At 37.4% G+C, this 19,981-nt stretch overlaps 1 protein-coding gene across 11 annotated transcripts in view; it reads right to left on the bottom strand.

The window, feature by feature from the left end:
• Positions 1 to 19,981, bottom strand: part of STXBP5L (syntaxin binding protein 5L) — a 185,036-nt gene that overhangs the window by 157,569 nt on the left and 7,486 nt on the right. For all 11 annotated transcript variants that reach the window (XM_085236681.1, XM_085236673.1, XM_085236662.1 and 8 more), the window contains exon 2: positions 13,042 to 13,139. In XM_085236681.1, coding sequence (XP_085092807.1) covers positions 13,042 to 13,139 — 98 coding nt within the window. The remainder of the gene's footprint in view (positions 1 to 13,041; positions 13,140 to 19,981) is intronic.

The following is a 19,981-nucleotide window of genomic DNA, read 5'->3' on the forward strand; positions in this document are numbered from 1 at the left end:
ATTGGGGCTGCAAGCATACACTGCTGGCTCATGTCCAGCTTTTTGGCCATCAGGACCTCCAAGGCCTTTGTTGCAGTGTTGCTCTCAATGAGTTCTTCTCCCAGTCTGTACTCATATCTGTGACTGTCTCTACCCAAGTGCAACACCTTGCACTTAGCCTTGTTAAAACTCATTAGGTTCTTGAGTATCCAGTTTTTGAGCGTGTCGAGGTCCCTCTGGATGGCACTCCTCCCTTCTATTGTTTCAGCTGCACCATTCAGATGTATGTCATCAGCAAACTTGCTGAGGATGCACTTAATCCCACTAAGCTATTGAAAAAGGTCTTGAAGAGCACCAATCTGAAGACTATCCCAGCAGATATTGAGGAGCCTGAAATCCCCCACCAGGATGAGAGTTTGTGAACGCAACACCTTTTCATAGCTGAAGCAAAACAGCCTTGTCAAAAGGCTCCTCTTGATCAGCTGGCTTGTAGTAGACTCCAACTTCTAGATGCCCTTTATTGGTCTGGTTCCTAATCTCAATTCACAAGCTCTCAACCTGTTTGCGACAGTATCTCAGGGGCATCTCTTCACAGTCTATCCACTTCTTAACATAGAAGGCAATTTCCCGACCCCTCCTACCTTGCCTATCCCTTCTAAAAAGCTTACAGCCCTCAATCATGATATTCCAGCTATGTGAGTCATCTCACCATGTTTCCATGATAGCATGAAGGGTTTAATTTCCCAATTGCATCATGGTTTCCCATTCCTCCTGCTTATTTCGCATGTTTGTGTGGATTGGTATATAGGTACTTCAGCTGCGTTGTTTTCTTGGAGGAGCCCCCCAAAAATCTGAGACAAATTTGAAGTTTTTCTCCAAAATTAATGTTGAAAATGAAGAGACACAGAACAAGAGAAAATACTTAAGATGAGAAAAATGTTATGATAGATAAAAAAGTGCATGTCAACAAACTGAAAAGCTTAAATTTTAATAGGTTTGAAAAATTCCTCTTAGGATCTTCAAGAAATTGAAAATCATTTTAAAAATGTGTAGGAGCTAGGGTAGCACAATAGCATTTAAATAATGATTTTGAGATTCTGAAGTTTCTGTCACTTAGGCTGAAGTCACAATATTCCAGTGGTAATAAATAAACCTGGTAGTGTTTGAGGCATTTGTAAATCTGTAAAAATTCCTGGAGAATTAAGCATGTGAAAAGGTTATTTTCTTTAATAAGTTTATTAAGGAACTATAATCATATTGACACAATCTTGATGAAAGACCAAGATGAATGCTATGTGCAGTGTTGACAGATGCAAAGTAATTTGTCACTAGAATAAAAAAATATATATATAATTGCTTATGCACATTAGAAGAATCTGAAATAAAAGATATGTGAAAATCTATTTCTAATGCTATAGAAATTACTGATTAACACTGTTGCTGAAATAAAAAGCTCTATGAGAGGTCCTATGTGCCAATGAATTGAATCTAACATCAGATTCATAGCTCAGTTTTACCTTAAAAGATAACTACAAGATTTTGTTGTTAAGAATATCCTGTCTAAACTTCCACAATCATGTCTGAATAATAATTGCAATAAGTAGTGACAACAAGACTCCAGGGCATATATACTATGATTATATAACCATAGACTGACTAGAAATAACCACGGACTGGCTAGAATGGGAAAGGAAAAAAAGAAAAAAAAAAGAAAAAGCATAATTTCCATGGACAATATAAAAACACACACTTGGTGTTGAAGTTGATCAAGGAATAAGAAATTTTCTAACCATGCATTTAAGAAAATTCACGAATCAAAAGCTTTTCCAAATTTTTTTTAACAGAAGTTTTTGCAAGTTTATTCCTGTCAAAAGGTTCTGATGATTTTTCAAGCAGCTTGAAAATCCTTAGTATCAAATTTTCAAACTACCTAGCTTTCTGTAATATCATGCAAGCTTCACTCATTTCAAAATCAGCAAAAAGGTCAGATAAAAACTTGATTTCCTAAGTCTTTGATTGCCCAAGTCTTTGATTGCTCAGAAAGCCAGACTTCTCTGTCTAGAACACTGCTAGATCTGTAGACAGTATTAGTTTCTCCTATTAAGGAAGAAGAGAATGCAAAAATAAGTAATATTTAATTAAAACTTGGACTGTAAAGGTATTTCTGGCAAGCAGGAAGATAATCAATTATGATTTTAATTAGGAATGTAAGACTGCCAAAACTGTTTAAAATAAAATTTATATCCTTAAACACAGACTGGAGTACAAGATTCCTCCTTTGAATTGCTTGACTAAATCATTAGCGTATAAAGACATGGTTGCACTTCCTTTTCACTTTGTGAAAAATACTTCACAGGTCTAAATGATCTGGTAGGAAAAATGTTCCAGTGTATAATGGCACATGTAGGTTTAAACTTTTGGATAAGAAAACTGATTTGAGAGTCTCATGTCTCAAGTCAGTATTTACATTTCTAAGCTAGTGGATAAATAATGAGCACAAACTCTAAGTAGCAGCATCTACCACTGCATTTGATTTTCGGTCTAATCTTCTACCCTTTCTCTGAGAAGGTCTGCCACATCTTATCTTTCAGCAGAGGTTGCTGGAGAATTGTCAAGTTGATTAATTTGATTAGTGCTCTCAAATGCTGAGCTATTTGACCCTTCTAAAAGTAAGAAACCTGTGAGTGTCTATAAAAACATTTCAAGCATCTGAAGAAAATGTAGTGAGGGGCCAAAATCTGAACACAATACTCAAAGTCCAGCCTCACCAGTGCTGAGTACAGGGGGATGATCACCTCCCTGCTCCTGCTGGCCAGGCTATTTCTAATGCAGGCCAGGATGGCATTGGCCATCTTGGCCACCTGGGCACACTGTCAGCTCATGTTCAGCCGAGCATCAGCCAACACCCCCAGGTCTCTTCCCTCTTCACAGTCATCCAGCCATTCAGCCCCAAGCCTATAGCATTGCATGGGGTTATTGTGGCCAAAGTGCAGGACCCGGCACTTGGCCTTGTTGAACCTCATCCCATTCACCTCAGCCCAGCGATCCAGCCTATCCAGATCCCTCTGAAGGGTCTCCCTACCCCAGGCAGATTGACACTACCTCTCAGCTTGGTGTCATGTGCAAACTTACTGAGGGTGCTCTCAATCCCTTCTTATTGACGATCTAGGTCATCAATACAGATATTAAACAAGATGGACCCTAGTACCAACCCCTGGGGGACACCACTTGTAACGGGTCACCAGCTAGACTTAACTCCATTAACAACTACCTGCTGGGCACCACCCTCTATCCAGTTCTTTACCCAGAGAAGAGTATATCTGTCCAGGCCATGGGCAGCCAGTTTCCCCAGGAGAAAACTGTGGGAGACCATGTCAAAGGCTTTGCTGAAGTCCAGGCAGACTATATCAACAGCCTTTCCCTCATCTACCAGCCTGGTCACCCAACCAGAAGGAGATGAGGTTGGTCAAGCACGACCTGCCTTTCATGAACCCGCTGGGCCTGATCCCCTGCACACCATGCACGTGCCGTGTGATCTCATCCAAGATGATTTACTCCATAACTTTCCCTGGTACCGAGGTCAGGCTGACAGGCCTGTAGTTCCCCAGATCCTTCTTATGGCCCTTCTTGTAGTTGGGAGTCAGATTGGCAAGCCTCCAATCATCTGCAACCTCTCCAGATAGCCAAGAGTGCTGATAGATGGCAGAAAGCAGCTCGGCAATCACCCCCACCAGCTCCCTCAGCACCTGAGGATGGAGCCACTCTGGTCCCACGCACTTGTGACAGTCCAGGTAGAGGAGGAGCTCTCTTACTGTTTCTACCTGAATCATCAAGAGTGTATACCGTGTTCCATCCCAGACTACTAGGTCAGGGCATAAAGTGCCCTGAGAATAACTGATCTGACTGCTAAAGGCAGATGTAAAGTAGGCTTTGAGAACCTAGGCCTTTTCCTTATCCTCAGTGGTCAGATTCCCTGCTGCATCAAGTAAAGGATGGAAATTCTTACTGGTTCTTCTCTTGCCATTAATATATTTGTAAAAGGATTTCTTGCTCTCTTTTACTGCAGTGGGCAATCTGAGTTCAAGTTAGGCTTTTGCCTTTCTAACTTCCTCCCAGCATACCTCAGCAACTTCCTTGTAATCTCCCCAAGTAGCCTGTCCCTTCTTCTATAGGACACAGACTCTCTTTTTCTCCTGGAGTCTCGACAACAGTTCCCAGTTCATCCAGACCGATCTTCCCCTTTGGTTCGCCTTACAGCACTCAGGAGAGCCTGGTCTTGTGCCTTTAAGATTTCTGTCTTGAGGAGCATCCAGGCTTCCTGGATCCCTTTACCCTTCAAAAGCAACTCCTGCAACAAGTGTCCCGACAAGGTTAAAGTCTGTGGAAGTTCAAGCTAGCAGTTTTGCTAGTCACCTTTCTGACATCACCAAGAATAATTTCACAGTGGCTCTATCCAAGACAGTCCTCAACCTTCACATCTCCCATTAGTCCTTCCCTGCTAGAGCAGAAGAGCAAGTCTAGCAGGGCACCACCCCTGGTAGGCTCTTGTACCAGCTGTGTAAGGAAGTTATCTTCCACACACTCTAGAAACCTCCTGGACTGCTTCCTCTGCACTGTATTATATTTCCAGCATACATCAGGAAAGTAAAAATTCTCCCTGTAACTAGATCTTATCACTGGGAATATATGCTAGTATCTCTCAACTGCACACACAATTTCCTAACAGGATTATCTCGTACTCAAATTGGATGACTCAGTTCCTTCAGGGAGTAAATAAACAAAATCTCTCACACCTTGAATGGGAAGAAGTCAAACAACTCTCAGTAAATTGAAATCAGAGAACAGACAAGTAATCTATTACTTTAAACATGATGCAAAGCAAATATTCTGCATTCTTAATGAATAAGTAGGAAGTAAGATTCCTCAAACTTGCAGAGAGGACAGGGAAGAGAAGTATATAATGAAAATTTGAAAGAATCATTTGAATTTGTTAAATCATTTTGGCTTTACAATATTGTGGGAAAATGTTGACATGTGCAACATTTAACTTATTCTAAGATTAATAGCTCAATTAGCATTCTTCAGATACCACTCAAAATATACTAAAACAAACAAACAAAAAAACCCAATAGTGCTATTTATGCCCTATTTACATATTACCTCCTCCAGTAAACTCTAAAGAGCTGAGTAAAACATAGGCAAAGAATCTCTTCTCCGTATCACCTTGCAGTCACTCTGATCTTCCAAGACCCTCTTATCAATATGTTATAGGGAAATCAGCATTACTTTCCTGCCTGGCTTCATGACTGGCACCTGAACTCTTCCCACTCCAGTACTTCCTCTTCTGTTTAAAAACGACCAAAATCTAAGTTCAGTTTTCTTTTAGTTTTTACCTAAGAGACTATATAATTGCATTTCAAAATGATGTCCCTCTCACAAACGTGTCTAGTAAGATAAAATGAATTGGTATTAAAGCTATGCAAAACACCTACTGACTAGGAAATGTATGAGGTCTGTATAAAGAATATAGGAGACCTCCTTATCCTAATCATACATTTAAATTAAGTTCCTCAACAAATAAGCTATTGATGTATTGTGTTAGTCACTCACTACACCTTAAGCATTTAACTTAAAGTATCTCTCAAACTCTACAAATGAAGATTCATGAAACTGGCATGAACGAGAAAGCACTACTGTTATAATCTAACTGAAGTAGAGCAAACATCTACTCACATCTGAGATATAAACTGTCTGACCTTAAATGGAGTAAATAATGAGAAAAACAAACAAAAGAAAATAATTATTTTAAAACACTACGATGTAAATTCTAATAATTGACTTCCAAGACACTACGTAGTTGAGAACTACTTAGTCTAACTAAGGTGTGTGCCTACTACAGGAATTTACTCAAATCTAAGTATACTTCTACCACACATCTCAGTGATTCATTAAAGAGTACACAAGAGACTGGGAGAGCTGATCCAAACTGACCAAAGGAGTATTCAACCACTCTGTGTTTAAAGGATGTTTGCTAAATTTAGGTCATGTGTATCTGTCTAAGAAGATAATGAGCAGATGGGAAGGGAGATCAGATTGATGTGCATTACTTCCTCTGCAAGACAGTATTTCTGCTAATGACAGAAACATTTGAACAGAAAGGTAGGAAAATATAAAAAGCCATCTAGCACAAGATCTAATTAAGATATATCACTTCTCTGAGATAGCTGTCTATCACTATTAGGCAAAATTTGAATATCATGGTATATATTTTTCTTATTAAATTCCTGAAACAAACTTCCAGAAAGTGCTTCTTCTTAGGCAGTGTTCATAAATGCAGTAACAAAATGACAAAACTCTAGGGGTTGGAAAGGACCTCTGAAGATCATCTAGTCCAATTCCCCTGCTAAAGCACGTTCCCTTGAGTAGGTTACAGAGAAAAGTATCCAGGCAGATTTTGAATATCTCCAGAGCAGGAAACTCCACAACCTCTCTGGGCGGCCTGTTCTAGTGGTCTGTCACCCTCAAAATAAAGAAAATCATTCACACATTCAGATGGATTTCCTATGTTAGAATTTGTGCCCACTGCCCCTTGTTCTGTGATGATGCACCACTGAATACAGCCTGGCCCCATCCACTCGACTCCTGCCCTTTGGATTAGATCCCCTCTTGGTCTTCCCCATGCTGAACAATCCCAGGTCTCTTCAGCCTTTCCTAAGGGATGATGATGCTCATCAGCTCTGACTAAAATGCTGCCAGATCCATCCACCTTCCTCCCATTTCTATATGCATTTCCAAATATATGAAAAAAAAATCTAGTAAGAAAAATAGATTTTCGTATATTAGATTCATTTTTTTTTTCTCTTGAATAAACATCAATTGAAAGTGCAATAAGCTCAACACTTTTAACTACAGCATATTTTACATATTACTTAAAATGCATGAGACCAGTGGACCCAAATATATACATCTATGCAGAGACTTAGTATGTATACAGATATGAGCACACACGTAACCAGATGTGTAATAATCTTCATACAGATTTTAAATTCCCTGAACTGTGGATCTGTGCAGTTTGACAATAAATTCATTTCTGCAATAACCCATTTAGGTATCCATGCTGTATAGTCAATGGATATACAGATGGTGTATATATATATCCAGAGCTTGGCAAATATAATTTATATTGGAGTAATGAGAGAAAGTCACTCATCCTGTCCTGGACTCGCAAGACAAACTCCAATGGAGCAGATCTCCAGAGAGAGATCATTCCCTACTGCCAATCGGCTCTTAAATGGATCTAGGAGAGGTGGAGCCAAGCTCCACCCCTTCCTGCAGCACAGGTGATTTGCCTTCACCTGTGCTCCCATGGCTGACTCATTGCTCGCCTCAGGTGATCAATCAGAGGTTCAGGCCGTGATTCAGCAGCCCCATACACATGCATATAAAAATAGACATATATATTTCTTGATTATCAGTGAGATTTTCAGAAAAACTTATGTTTGGAATATTGGCTGTCTGTGAAGTTTGTGCCCCTGCTCTACTTAAGCACTCTGGAAAAATTCCAAATATATTCCACAATGAGATAAAGATTAAACACATCAATGACTCTTCCAAATCAAACACCAGAACTTTAGCTTTATGATCTTGTCTGTGCTTCCCCCATTCCATCTGCCCAATAAATCACATAAACAACAAAGAACACAGCCAGCTTATTTTAAGGATAAAGATCTACTGAAACCTTGTTTAGAGACAACAACTGTAGTGAGAGTAAATCTGCCACATTTTATATTTAGATGTTAAGCTACTGTTCTAGCAGACCAAAATGTTTACATTATATTCTTGTATTTCCTTTTAAATATATCCATCTTGATCAACTTGACATCAAACATTCTTTGCCATACTTCCTTTAACTGTAAAATTCCGTGCCTCTACAGAATTCTATGGGTGATGATTTAATTAGCGTCATTTGTTCTTTTTCATTTTCTCTAGAGCACACAAACAGTCCCAGTTGTACTTCCGTGTAACAATGTCTGTGTACAAAAGCTGCTGAAGATGCACAGTGTTCAGAAGAGCTATCTTAGGTTTAGATTTCACCTTCCTCTTTACTTGGGATGGAAATTCTGGCATCAGATATATGACTTTTGGCTGTTCAATGGAGACAAATGAGATAGTGTTGAAGTTGTGCTTTATTTTCCACAAGATATACCTATTAAAATAAATATTGCTGTATCATATTTGACATTCCAAAATTACCCTTGCTTTCAAAGCATGTGAAAAAGCACACAAAGTAGGCTAGAAAAATTATTTCCAATACTATCCAAAAGCAAAATCGCTCTTGAACAGATCCTGTAGATATTTTGTTCTGATTTGCAAATCAGATTTTTTAAATATAAGGGGAAAAAAAAAAAAAAAAAAAAAAAAAGGATTATCCTCTATTTCCCCCCCTCTCAGACCCAAAAATACACTCTTTCCAGCTTCTTTACAGTTTCATTCTGATAAATCAGAGTTAAGCACCACTAATACATTTCATAATCTAACCTATCAGGAAAATAGCACAGCAAAACAGAAACAGTATTTCACCATGTTAATTGAGTGCTTTTGGAAAGATCTGCTGAACACCAGAGTCAGATCAAGGAAAGTGTCAGGACTGTGCAGATATGCAAAAGGTGGGGGCAGAGCAACAACTTCACATTTATGTGTTAGTGAGTGGGAATAATTTTGTTTGCTTAGGTATAAAATGACTATCATATTACCAGATGACACTGCAATATTGCCATTACTAGAAAGGCCTTGCAAGTGCTGTGATTACTTGCTTTTGTTTCTCAAGTAACGAACAGTTGAAAGGAAGATTAGCATGCCCTATGACCACCACCCACAACAACATGAAGCCTGTCAGTCTTAAGAATAACTATTACCCATGACAATAGAAAATAGTAGAAATATGTCCAAGGATGTATTATCAGTGTAAGCCAGCATGGTGATAGATAAGCTTTTCACGGTCTGGATGCCACTCTCGACACAGTAGATATCTTTGCACTGGATTTTAAATTTTCCCTCATTTCTTTATAAGCAAGGATGATAATAACTATGGAATGGTCTATAATAACTATGGAATGGTCTATAATAACTATGGAATGGTCTACACATAGATTTTTTGTTACTGAAGCTGGTCACAAAATAATCAGTGACTCAATACAATAATGTGTAGATAATTATATGCCTGTAGTAGATGGCTATACTGGCATACCACTGATTTGATGGAAGAAGTCAAAGTGAAAAGACACAGTGACTCCATGAAATGAAGTACCCATAATGAATTTCAGCAAGCATTTTTGAGTTGATTAAATAGCAATGTAGGAATACACATAATGAAACAGGAAAGCAACATGCCACTTCTTCAGATATGATATTGGAATAATCAGTTCTATCGCTGATTTTGATCTATTCATTCAGATATGTGATGTGACAAAACCTTAGCCTTCTTTTCCCCTGAAATGAAGAAGAGACTTCAATCTGATCAATTTTCTTAATTTGTCTCACTCCCTGTATAGTGATATGCCTTCTCTGATAGATTAGAGACAGTACACTTTGTTTTATTGTGTGTGTAATGTCAGAAGGTTTTCCAGACTAAGACTAAAGAAAAACCATATGGAGATAATAAGAAAAGGAATTCAATTTCATAACCCTTCTTCATCTGAACATGTTTGCCTCAAGCAAGGATAGTATAGGTAGAGCAGTAACAAAACATGATCTAAGTATGGGTGCTGAGAACAGGGATGAAGGATAAAGATGACCAGATGACAAAGCAATTGTTTCTAGAGCGAGTATTTTGCCCTCTATTTGCAGGTTTTGTAATTCAGTGTCAGTAACAGGAAGACACTCATTCATCAGTGATTTAACGTGCACTCATTCTGAGGATGAAGTACAGCTGTTCTGTGAGGATCAGCGCCCATCAGACACTGATGTAGGTAAAAGCTACAGTTGTCTGAAGTTTCTTGAGAATCCCACAGGGACCACTAGCATCACTAGAGCATAGCAACAGCAATTCCCATTGCTATAGAAGCTACAGCTGCTAGAACAGCTTGAAAAGAAATCTAGAAGGCAAATTGACACTCATTCCAAAGTGAACTTCCATTTATCTCTGTATTGTAATGGAAATTTATGAATAGTAGTCTATTTCAGGCCAATTTAGAACAGACTATTTCAGTCATGCTGCTCAATTGTTTGAAACGATCACCTAAAGGTGTGGTGTTAAACCTTTATTTTCAATGCTGTTATACATGCTTCATTTTTCTTTGGAAACTGCTTTGTTTTTTCAACTTCTAAGCTTACAAACACTAGATATGCCATCACTTTGTGAACCTTACAGAAAGACAAGGAAGCAAGTGTACCATTATGTCACTTGCACCGGTCACAGGAAAGCTTGTTCTACATAATTACATGAATACTAAACATGAATTTTGTCTTGCTATACCTTTGTGCTGCTTAGCACAAAGGAATTTGATCCAAACTGGGCCCTTTTGGTACTAAACAAATAAATGGTTGCATTTTTGTAGTGGTAGCCAAACATCCTTTTGCACCATCCACAATACTGGTTAGAAGCACCAGCTTCACTGCTAGAATACAATGAATGAGAACAAATTCTATCATTCTGTTATGTAATATGTTCATTGCAGAATGAAATTATGCTGCTCTATTAAAAAATGCTTTTACAGGATACTGTGGAAGACTGAGAGTCATTACAATATGAACTACTTTTAGTTTGCTTTAAAAATATATCCATTATAAATTGTATTTTCAGAATTAATACTAATCGCTTACATCTTGGCTTGAATCTTATTGCCTGCAACAGTTAAAAATGGCATGTTAAAACCAACATGATTAGTTTAAATAAGCAGTGTTCAGTAGATGGCCTCAGGCTGTTTCACTCATCGCTCTTCTTTGCTACGTACACAGACAAACTTACTAGTCCATAACTAGGCTTTTTACATAGTATGTTCTGTAAAGCTTTAAGAGTGAAGTTGAGAAGTCTCAGTTAAAAAATGAAAAAAAAAAAGTAATCCTTTTAATGGTACCATCTGTCTTCTAAGCATAGCTCTCATTGACTCAGTGCTCAATTAAGCAAACCAGGCTCTGTGTGCCAAAACCATGAGGCATTTATGTTATGAGATGGCATCTCTCTTTAAAAAAAAAAATCAGATTGTCTGATAATCTTGATACCCATGTTTGATTCAGCTCCTAGAAAATTTTCCATAAATGAAGTAGATTTTTGCTAGCAAAACTGGAGAAGAGACATTAAAGGAGAAGGTACTTTGAAAAATATTCTTCTTCCTTCTTCCTCTAACCCTTTATAATCAATTTCCATAGATAATCCACACAGAGTTTTATATGAGGTGTGGGACACAGCTTATTTTCCACTTTATGTTCCATTCCTGCAACAAGTGACCTACAGATTTAACTTAATTCTGCACAAAGATGTATTAATTTGGGCTCTGTACTCATTTTTTCTTGAGAGATTGACATAGGTATAGGATGTTTAGCCAGTAACAACTCTGCCAGGTTGCTGGGATGGAAAGAAGCAGAGGGCTTAGGAGTCAATTTTCGGCAAGACCTTCATTCTACAATACCTGCACTACCTATGAAATTGCCAGTCTCCCTGCTTATAGAAGGTATCAATGAACCTTCCAGATAAAAGGCTCCAGCCTTCTAATGTTTCCTAACTCTCAGAAGAATGCATGGATACTAGAATTGAACTTTCCCAGAAGCGCATAAATTCAATTACTCTGAATGGAATATATTTAATCTACTTCATGCGGGAAAATATTAAGAGTAGAATCATCAAAGCAAAGTTTCTTACATAACTGGCTTAGTTGAGTCTTGGGGAAAGAAAATGAGGTATACGAAAACACAACTGTTCAGGACAAGAGTACCCAAAAATGGAAGAAATTAAAGTTTTAGTCATGTTACAAGAGGCATAGAATGGTTCTTCATGAGATGATTGTTCATTAGATTGTAACTGTCCTGGTTTCAGTTGGACAGAGTTGATTTTCTTCATAGTGTTTGGTATGAGTGAACAGCCGTGTGTTGCTTAGCTGCCTGCTGGGTAAAACCATAACAATACGCTACTTTAACTGCTATTTTATACAGCATTGCCCCCTACTTTCAACCCTGGAATCTGTTTAGCTGCAAGAGGCTGTAAAAAGTATTGGTTTACTGCTTCTGTATCCTGTAACTCTCAAAGCTTCCTATAATATTCTTTCCTCTATTTTTCTCTTAAATTATATGCAATTTCACCAGACTGGAATACATTTGAACCAAGACAAATTTAAAAAATATATATTCAGATAACATTTTGAAAGACACATTTAAATATTCTCCTCATATTTTTCTAAAACAAAAGTTGTTCAAATTTTCATTTCATTTATGTTCAATCTGTTCTGTTTAGACAACTAACTTTAAAATTCCTGCAGTATAAAAACATACGTAATGTTCTGGCACTAATGTACCTCTATAATTAACGAAAAGAAACAGCTACTTTTAGATTGTTTAACCTTACCTCCCTGAAACATCTCCTCCAAGAAGAGAAGCATTATGCCATAAAATCATCTTTTTCCCATCATTCACATAGGAAGGTCTAAACAATATTTCAAGCATACTTATTTCCAGTGAAGATTTCTCCAGCTGGCTGCATTGCAACAGTTAACTTATTTATTGCCAGTTCAAAATTCCCACTTTGCTCATCATCACATTGTAGTCTAACTTTACATACTGAAAAATCTCTTTACTCGCAGCACAAGAAAAAATTAATTCTGCTTTATATACCAATATACGCCATACATACAGCAAAAACTTATTCAAAATTTTTTCCTTCAGACACCTGAAGAAGCTAAAGTAATTCCTCAACAGCACATCCTTTTCCAGTCAATAAAGTAAAACAAAATGAGGCATAACATAACACCATAAACTGTACCCTTACCTGAGCGCTTCTGGATGTAAAGATGATTCATGTCACTGAGTTACAAATACAGAGAAATTGTGTACATTCTGAATAAGAAAGGATACATTCGTATGGCTCCTGTTCTTGTTCCAATTGCCAGAATTTTCTGAACTGGGTCAAAAGCTAAGGCAGTGGGTAGATAAGGAAAACCATGACGAACCGTCTGAAACAGAACAAAATAACAAAGTAAGTGAAATGTAACCACAAACAACAGCATGTAAGTTCTATGTTATGGGTACAGGAAAAGAATTTACATTTTCGCAATCAACACTGTCAGTTGATAAAGACTCAATGTGAGCCAATTATGTGCGCTTGCAGTTCAGAAGGCCAACAGTAACCTGGATGAAATAAAGAGAAACGTGACCAGCAGAATGAGGGAAGTGATTCTGCCCCTCTACTCTGCTCTTGTGAGACCCCACCTGGAGAACCGTGTGCAGTTCTGGAGGTTCCAACACAAGGACATGGAGCTGTTGGAGCAGGGCCAGAGGAGGGCCGCAAGGATGATCAAAGAGCTGGAGCACCTTCCCTGCGAGAACAGGATGAGAGAGCTGGGGCTCTTCAGCATGAAGAAGAGAAGGGTCCAGGAAGACCTTATTAGTAGCCTTCCAGTACCTGAAAGGGGCCTACAGAAAAGCTGGAGAGGGACTTTTTATAAGGGCATGTAGCAACAGGATGAGGGGAAATGACTTTAAACTGGAAGAGTGTAGATTTATACTAGATATTAGAAATTCTTTACTGTGAGGGTGGTGAGACACTAGAATAGGTTGCCCAGAGAGGCTATGGATGCCCCCTCCCTGGAAGCATTCAGGGCCAGACTGGACAAGGCTTTGAGCAACCTGGTCTAGAGGGAGGTGTCCCTGCCTATAGCAGGGGGTTGGAACTAGATGATCTTAAAGGTCCCTTCTAACCCAAACCATTCTATAGTTCTGTGATTCTATGATTTTATTTTATGCTGTATTATTTGCAATACATTTCCACAGAAGTATTTTAAAAGATACATTGTTCTAAATACAGAGGTGAATTTCATTCATGTTAATTTCTACATTTGCTCTTTACTTGGACATTTTATGTTTTTGTTGTAACAATGTAGATTATAAAGTATACACTAATGTGCAACTGTACATTGAAAGATAACCTCAAAATGAAAGGCAGCTGTAACTCTAAATTAAAAAAAAAAAAAAGACATTTAATATGATTTTACAGTGCTGTAACAAACAAACAAAGTTTCAGCCTGACCAGAACAGCCACAGAGAACAGAAATGGAACTTATCCAGAAGAAGACATCCAATAAATCAATAAACTGAACAATAAACTGAATTGAGTCTATGAAGGAAAAATCCTTCATATCAATTTAAAAAAACAAAAACAAAAATGCCAGAGATGTTGTTCTCAAAACAAACAGCTGAATCACTCATCCCTTCCTAATCTTTATTTGGAATACTATGCTTGTAATTCTGATTTTTCAGAGATGCAATGCATCCTTAGGTTTGAAGACATCCTCAAATAATATTTTAAATTATCTAAACCTGGAAGTTATGACCAGTATGACTCGCCTGATTCTTATCAGAAACAATCTCATGATGGAAAAGTCCAACACACGCACACAAAAAGACTGAAAATAACAAAGCTAGACTAGAAAATACAAATAATAATAATAATAATAACTGTAATGAGTGTGATTGTTTACCTAATAATACCTCAAGTACAATGTTCAGATTTGTGCCCCTCACTACAAAAAAGACATTGAGGCCCTGAAGCATGTCCAGAAAAGGGCAATAAAGCTGGTGAGGGGTCTGGAGCACAAGTCTAATGGGAAACAGCTGAGGAGCTTGGATTGTTAGTGTGGAGAAGAAGAGGCTCGGGGAGATCTCATCACTCTCTACAACTCCCTGAAAGCAGGTGGTGGCGAGGTGGGGGTTGGCCTCTTCTCCCAAAAAAGTAGTGACAGGACCAGACGGAATGGCCTCAAGTTGCTCCAGGGAAGATTCAGGTTGGATATTAGGAAAAATTCCTTCTCTGAAAGAACAGTCAGATGCTGGAATGGGCTGTCCAGAAAGGTGGTTAAATCACCATTCCTGGAAGTATTAAAAAAAATATCTAGATATTGTACTAAGAGACATAACTAAGTGGTTTAGTAGGAAAATATTGGTGGTGGTCGACATTTGCACTGGATGATCTTGGAGTTCTTTTCCAACCCTTAATTCTATCCCATAAAATTCTATGATTCTAAACTTGGATAACAAATAATACTTTTTTTTTTTTTTTTTTAATGTATCCTTGGGATTGAAAAGTTTTCTAGAGTGAGCAGAATTCGACTTTTTTCAGATATTTTAGCTTCAAGATTATCCTGTTCATGAGTTGTGTTAGCTGAACCATTCAGTAGACCCTATGGAACAACTTCTACAAGAACTTCCCAAATTACAGACCTGATGAGTAAAAGGCAGTTGATGACATCTACAGCTTTCTAACTACAACTGTTTTTTTTTGTTTGTTTGTTTGTTTTTTTGTTCAGCTGGAAGCATTTGAAGTGATGTTCACAAGTAGCTTGGGAACAACTAAATGTATCTTTTTTGACAAATAAACACTTCCTTAAGAGAAGACTTACTCATCTCATGTTTTACTTATTGCTGATAAGGGATGTCTTCATTCAAATTACTAGTATCTAGACTGCAAAAATCTAGAAACACATGCTAGTTCAGTAAGCTGTAGAATCATAACTCACTTTTTATGTTAATGTAGACATTTCTCAAAGATCTCCACAACTCCGTATCTTTTTTGTGTTGTGTGGTTTTCTTTTTTGTGTAGGTTTTTTTTTTTAACCTTCTCATCTTCTCAAGTGGTAGAATTACTCAGAATAAATAATTTGATATTTGACACATGAACTGGTACTAGACTTACATATACTGTAAAAATGCTTTTACCTCTCATGTCACCAAATCATCAGGAATTATGAAATATATTTTCCCATGTATCCAATGTTTGACCTAACTTCATTACTCATTTTCTATTATATGCAATACTTCTTTACTCTCATGAATAAATTTGTTCTTCTCTACCAGAAAAATACTTACATTCTAGAAAAGATTTTATTAATTTAAAAAAAAAAATCTTTCTATTAATTCTGACTGGAACTTACAGCATTGCTTCTTAGATCTAGGAATGTAAAGATCAATAATTTTAAAGCCTTATTTTCATTCTTGCCTGTGTGTTTACCATCATTTCATGTGTGTATTTCTGCAATCTACATAGACATATAATTTATCTGGGTCTTGTTTTGTAGAATTATGTTTTAAAAGCACAGACATACACATATCTGCAGGATCATAGCTGAGTAAATATTTCTAAACTCTGGGATTGACTCAGAACTGCTATATCCATTTCACAGCCTTTTTTTCAAATCAGAATATTTGTACCTATTCTAACCTGAAAGTTCTGGTGATTATTCAATTTGTAGAAGAAAAAAAATACTGTTGAAGTTCATTGATCCTCAACATAAATGACAATTTTCAAGTAAAATATTTATACTGATCATGGTTTCAAATAAAGGACAAAAACAGTTTGGAAGAAGAACAAAGCTATAATGTACACAGTTAAGATGGAACAAAATCTTTATGATTGAGATTTTAACATGAATTAGAGCAGTCTCAAAGGTGATTATAAAGATCAGGTCTATTAAGCAGAGGAGTAATAACCTGTCAAACTTCAGTTTACCAGCCTCTTCTCATTAGACTTAGCCCAATGCTTCTATTTGCAAGGACTGTGAGAAAATGACATGAGAAACTACCACTTAACAGTAGATTTTTCAGTTATGTATTGATAAATCTTGTGTGAGCTGTAAGTGTAAGAAAAAACAATTCTAGAACTGTGTCTGGGCTTCCTCACAGCATCTACTCATAGAGATGAAGAAGAGGGAAAAACTGCAAACTTGATGTTAGGATGATGGAAAATTCCTACTTAACCTGCACAGTGTAGAGGATTAACAATACTGACTAAAACTTTCAATAGTCAGTAGAAAATGCAAAACAAAGTAGATTTTTTTCCCCCCAAAACAAAGCTATCCCCACGGCAGACAAAACCTGAAGAAAGTATTCTAAAGTATCAACCTGTGTTCTCATAAATACAGGGCCTACCTACCTACCACAAACATCTTAAAAAAGAAGGTGCTAAAACGAGGGAGCAAAAAGGCAGACAGCAGATGGAGCCAGGATTGCTTTTCTCCACATTATCCAGATTTCTTTTGTCTCCTTTTTGGCACATAGTTTCTAGAGGCAGACTGTGCTCCCTAGGACGTGCAGTTTATATACAATATTTGAAACATTTTATTTGAAACAAAACAACTACAAATGTAGCTATGATTTCAGTATAAATCCTCATTTAGTTTTATCATGCTATTTTAAATTTGATTAAAATCATTTCAAGCAAATATTCTTTCAGTGAATTCCAAAAATATATATGTATATCATGTAAATTTACTTAAATTTCCTATATTCATTTATTACTTGGACTTGCCAGCATTCTACCAACGAACACTTTTGCTGTACAGAACATAACAGTATGTTTTTCAGTAGCTGAAAAGAGAAAAATCTCACTAGCGGTAATATGCAGTATCCAATGCAGTTATTTCATAGTGTATAATTTGGCTTTTCAGTATTAGGAGTTTTTCCTTAACTTTTGTTACATGGTAGTTTACATTAGCCTGCAAAGTCATTATTTTTTCAAGGTGATTTTGCTCTTTTCTAAATAACTCCAGAAAATACAGGACTAAAATCTATTTTAAAATGTACCAATGGACTAATAAGGAAAAACTGTTCCTGCTGGTCTGCATAAATGTAAAATGCGTGACTGACATTTTGCAGATACCCGGCTCTGCGTAATATTTGACAGCAAAATTGATTTACTTAGCTAAATAAGTTTTGATGAGCTGTGTACTTGTTTAAATTGAACTACGTAGTCTAAGCCTGTGACTCAGGATGTAGAATCTATTTCCAAATTGTGGTCAACATGCCAATACAGAAGTCTCACTGAAGCAAACTCTGTATCTGTTTGTGGAGCAAGGAAAGAAGTTTTAACAGAAACTTGCATAGCTTCTTACTCAGCAATCTATGAAATATTCAAAAAAGGTCAACAATTACACCATTCATTGGAGTTATAGCGGTGAGAAACGGGTGATGGATGCTCATGAAGATGTGTTGTCATGCATTATATCCTCACAAAACAATGACATCCTTCCTTTCTATGCTTCTGTGCCTAGATTCTCTGTTGGTGATAGTATTCTCTGCTTAGAAAAGATAGACACAGGACAAGATGTTAGTAGGCTTCCAATCCAAGGCCACAAAAGAAACAATTTTATTAGCTAAATTTTCATTTTTCAAGGGAATAATTTTTCTTAAAATCTAACCTCATCAAATCTCGTGGCTTAACCCAGTAGGTGGCTAAGTACCACACAGTTGTTCACTCACTCCCTCCCCTTCTCAGTGGGATGCAGGAGAGAATTGGAAAAACAAAAGTAGAACTTGTGAGTTGAGATTAAACTATTTACTAAGATAGAGAAAAAGGATAGTTATGACTATATATATTTATATATATATGCAAAAAGGGAGGCAATTGGAAAACGTAAGAAGAAATTGCATTCATTGTTCAGTAAATATGCTGTAAGAGGCTTCCCACTCTTGCTAGTGAAACTGTCAAGAAATAGAAACTGTCAGCTGTTTATAGAAAAACCTTCTTTCAGCTACAGTTCAAAATAGATAAATGCCATGAATTTTAATAAACTTAGCTTTGGCTTTAAGGTAAAATAAAATTAAAAACAAATCTAATGATTTCAAAGCACAGTTTGACCTACCTGCAAAGGAGGAAAACCAGTTTTTCATTACTAGTATTTTCAATCGTGCTCACTTATTATTAATAATTCATAATTAATCTTCCTACCTTCTTTGCACATTGTATGTTTTATCTGAATTTAGAATTTAATCTGGAGTTACTGGCCAGCAGCTTATCTCACAGATGAGAGAGATACATTCTGAATGAAACCAAGGTACTTGGTGGCTGCTTTTTGCTCCCTCACAGCAGTGAAATACAGCAAATCCTGAATGTTAGTGTTCCCCCCAGTACTGATCAAGATGGTACCATGGGGATAGCTAGCAGGCACAAAGGAATACACGCTATATCCAAAGACCTTAAGAATCAAATCACTGTTTACATAATCACATGCCAGTATTCCTGCCTTTGCCTCATTCAGTGACCAACTAAAATATAAAGAAGGAGAAGCAATGAATGAACCAGGTTTCTTCGGACCTACTACAATGAACTTTTATCCACAGCTACAATGGAATATTCCTGCAGTAAAACTGATGCTGGGTAGCTGAAACTGAAAGCACATCCCCGTCCTTGAAAAATGCAATAGATGGACTGGGTTGTACAGAGCAGACATCAGAATTCACTATGTATGACTTTATGCAATGTCCAGTGGATAATAGGGAAATTTTCTCACAGGAACTGTGGCAAAGAATACAAATCATTGATGGCCAGGGTTGGAAGGGACCTCAAGGATCATGAATCTCCAACCCCCCTGCCACATGCAGGGCCACCAACCTCCCCATTTAATACTAGACCAGGCTGCCCAGGGCCCCATCCAATCTGGCCTTGAACACCTCCCGGGACGGGGCATCCACAAGCTCTCTGGGCAGCCTGTTCCAGCACCTCACCACTCTCACAGTAAAGAACTTAAAAGCCTCCATCCATCTGTCCCATACGCTGCGTACTGCTCAAACCAAATCTGATGGATGATAGGAACAGAGACTTCAAGAAAATAAGAAGATGCAATAAAGACTGGGCTGTAACACAAAGATACACCCATTATATTTCCACAGTAGCGGAATAGCGGTCCTGGACTTCTGAGTGTTTGACTCACAACATTAACTAACATTCTTACACTGCGGATGTTTTTATGAAACACAAGCAACAACGTCTAACTGATTTGAATCAAATTCTGCAACAAAAACATGT

The sequence above is a fragment of the Meleagris gallopavo genome, chromosome 1 (genome assembly GCF_905368555.1).
Source record: "Meleagris gallopavo chromosome 1, MGAL_WU_HG_1.1, whole genome shotgun sequence".
NCBI classification, from domain to species: domain Eukaryota; kingdom Metazoa; phylum Chordata; class Aves; order Galliformes; family Phasianidae; genus Meleagris; species Meleagris gallopavo.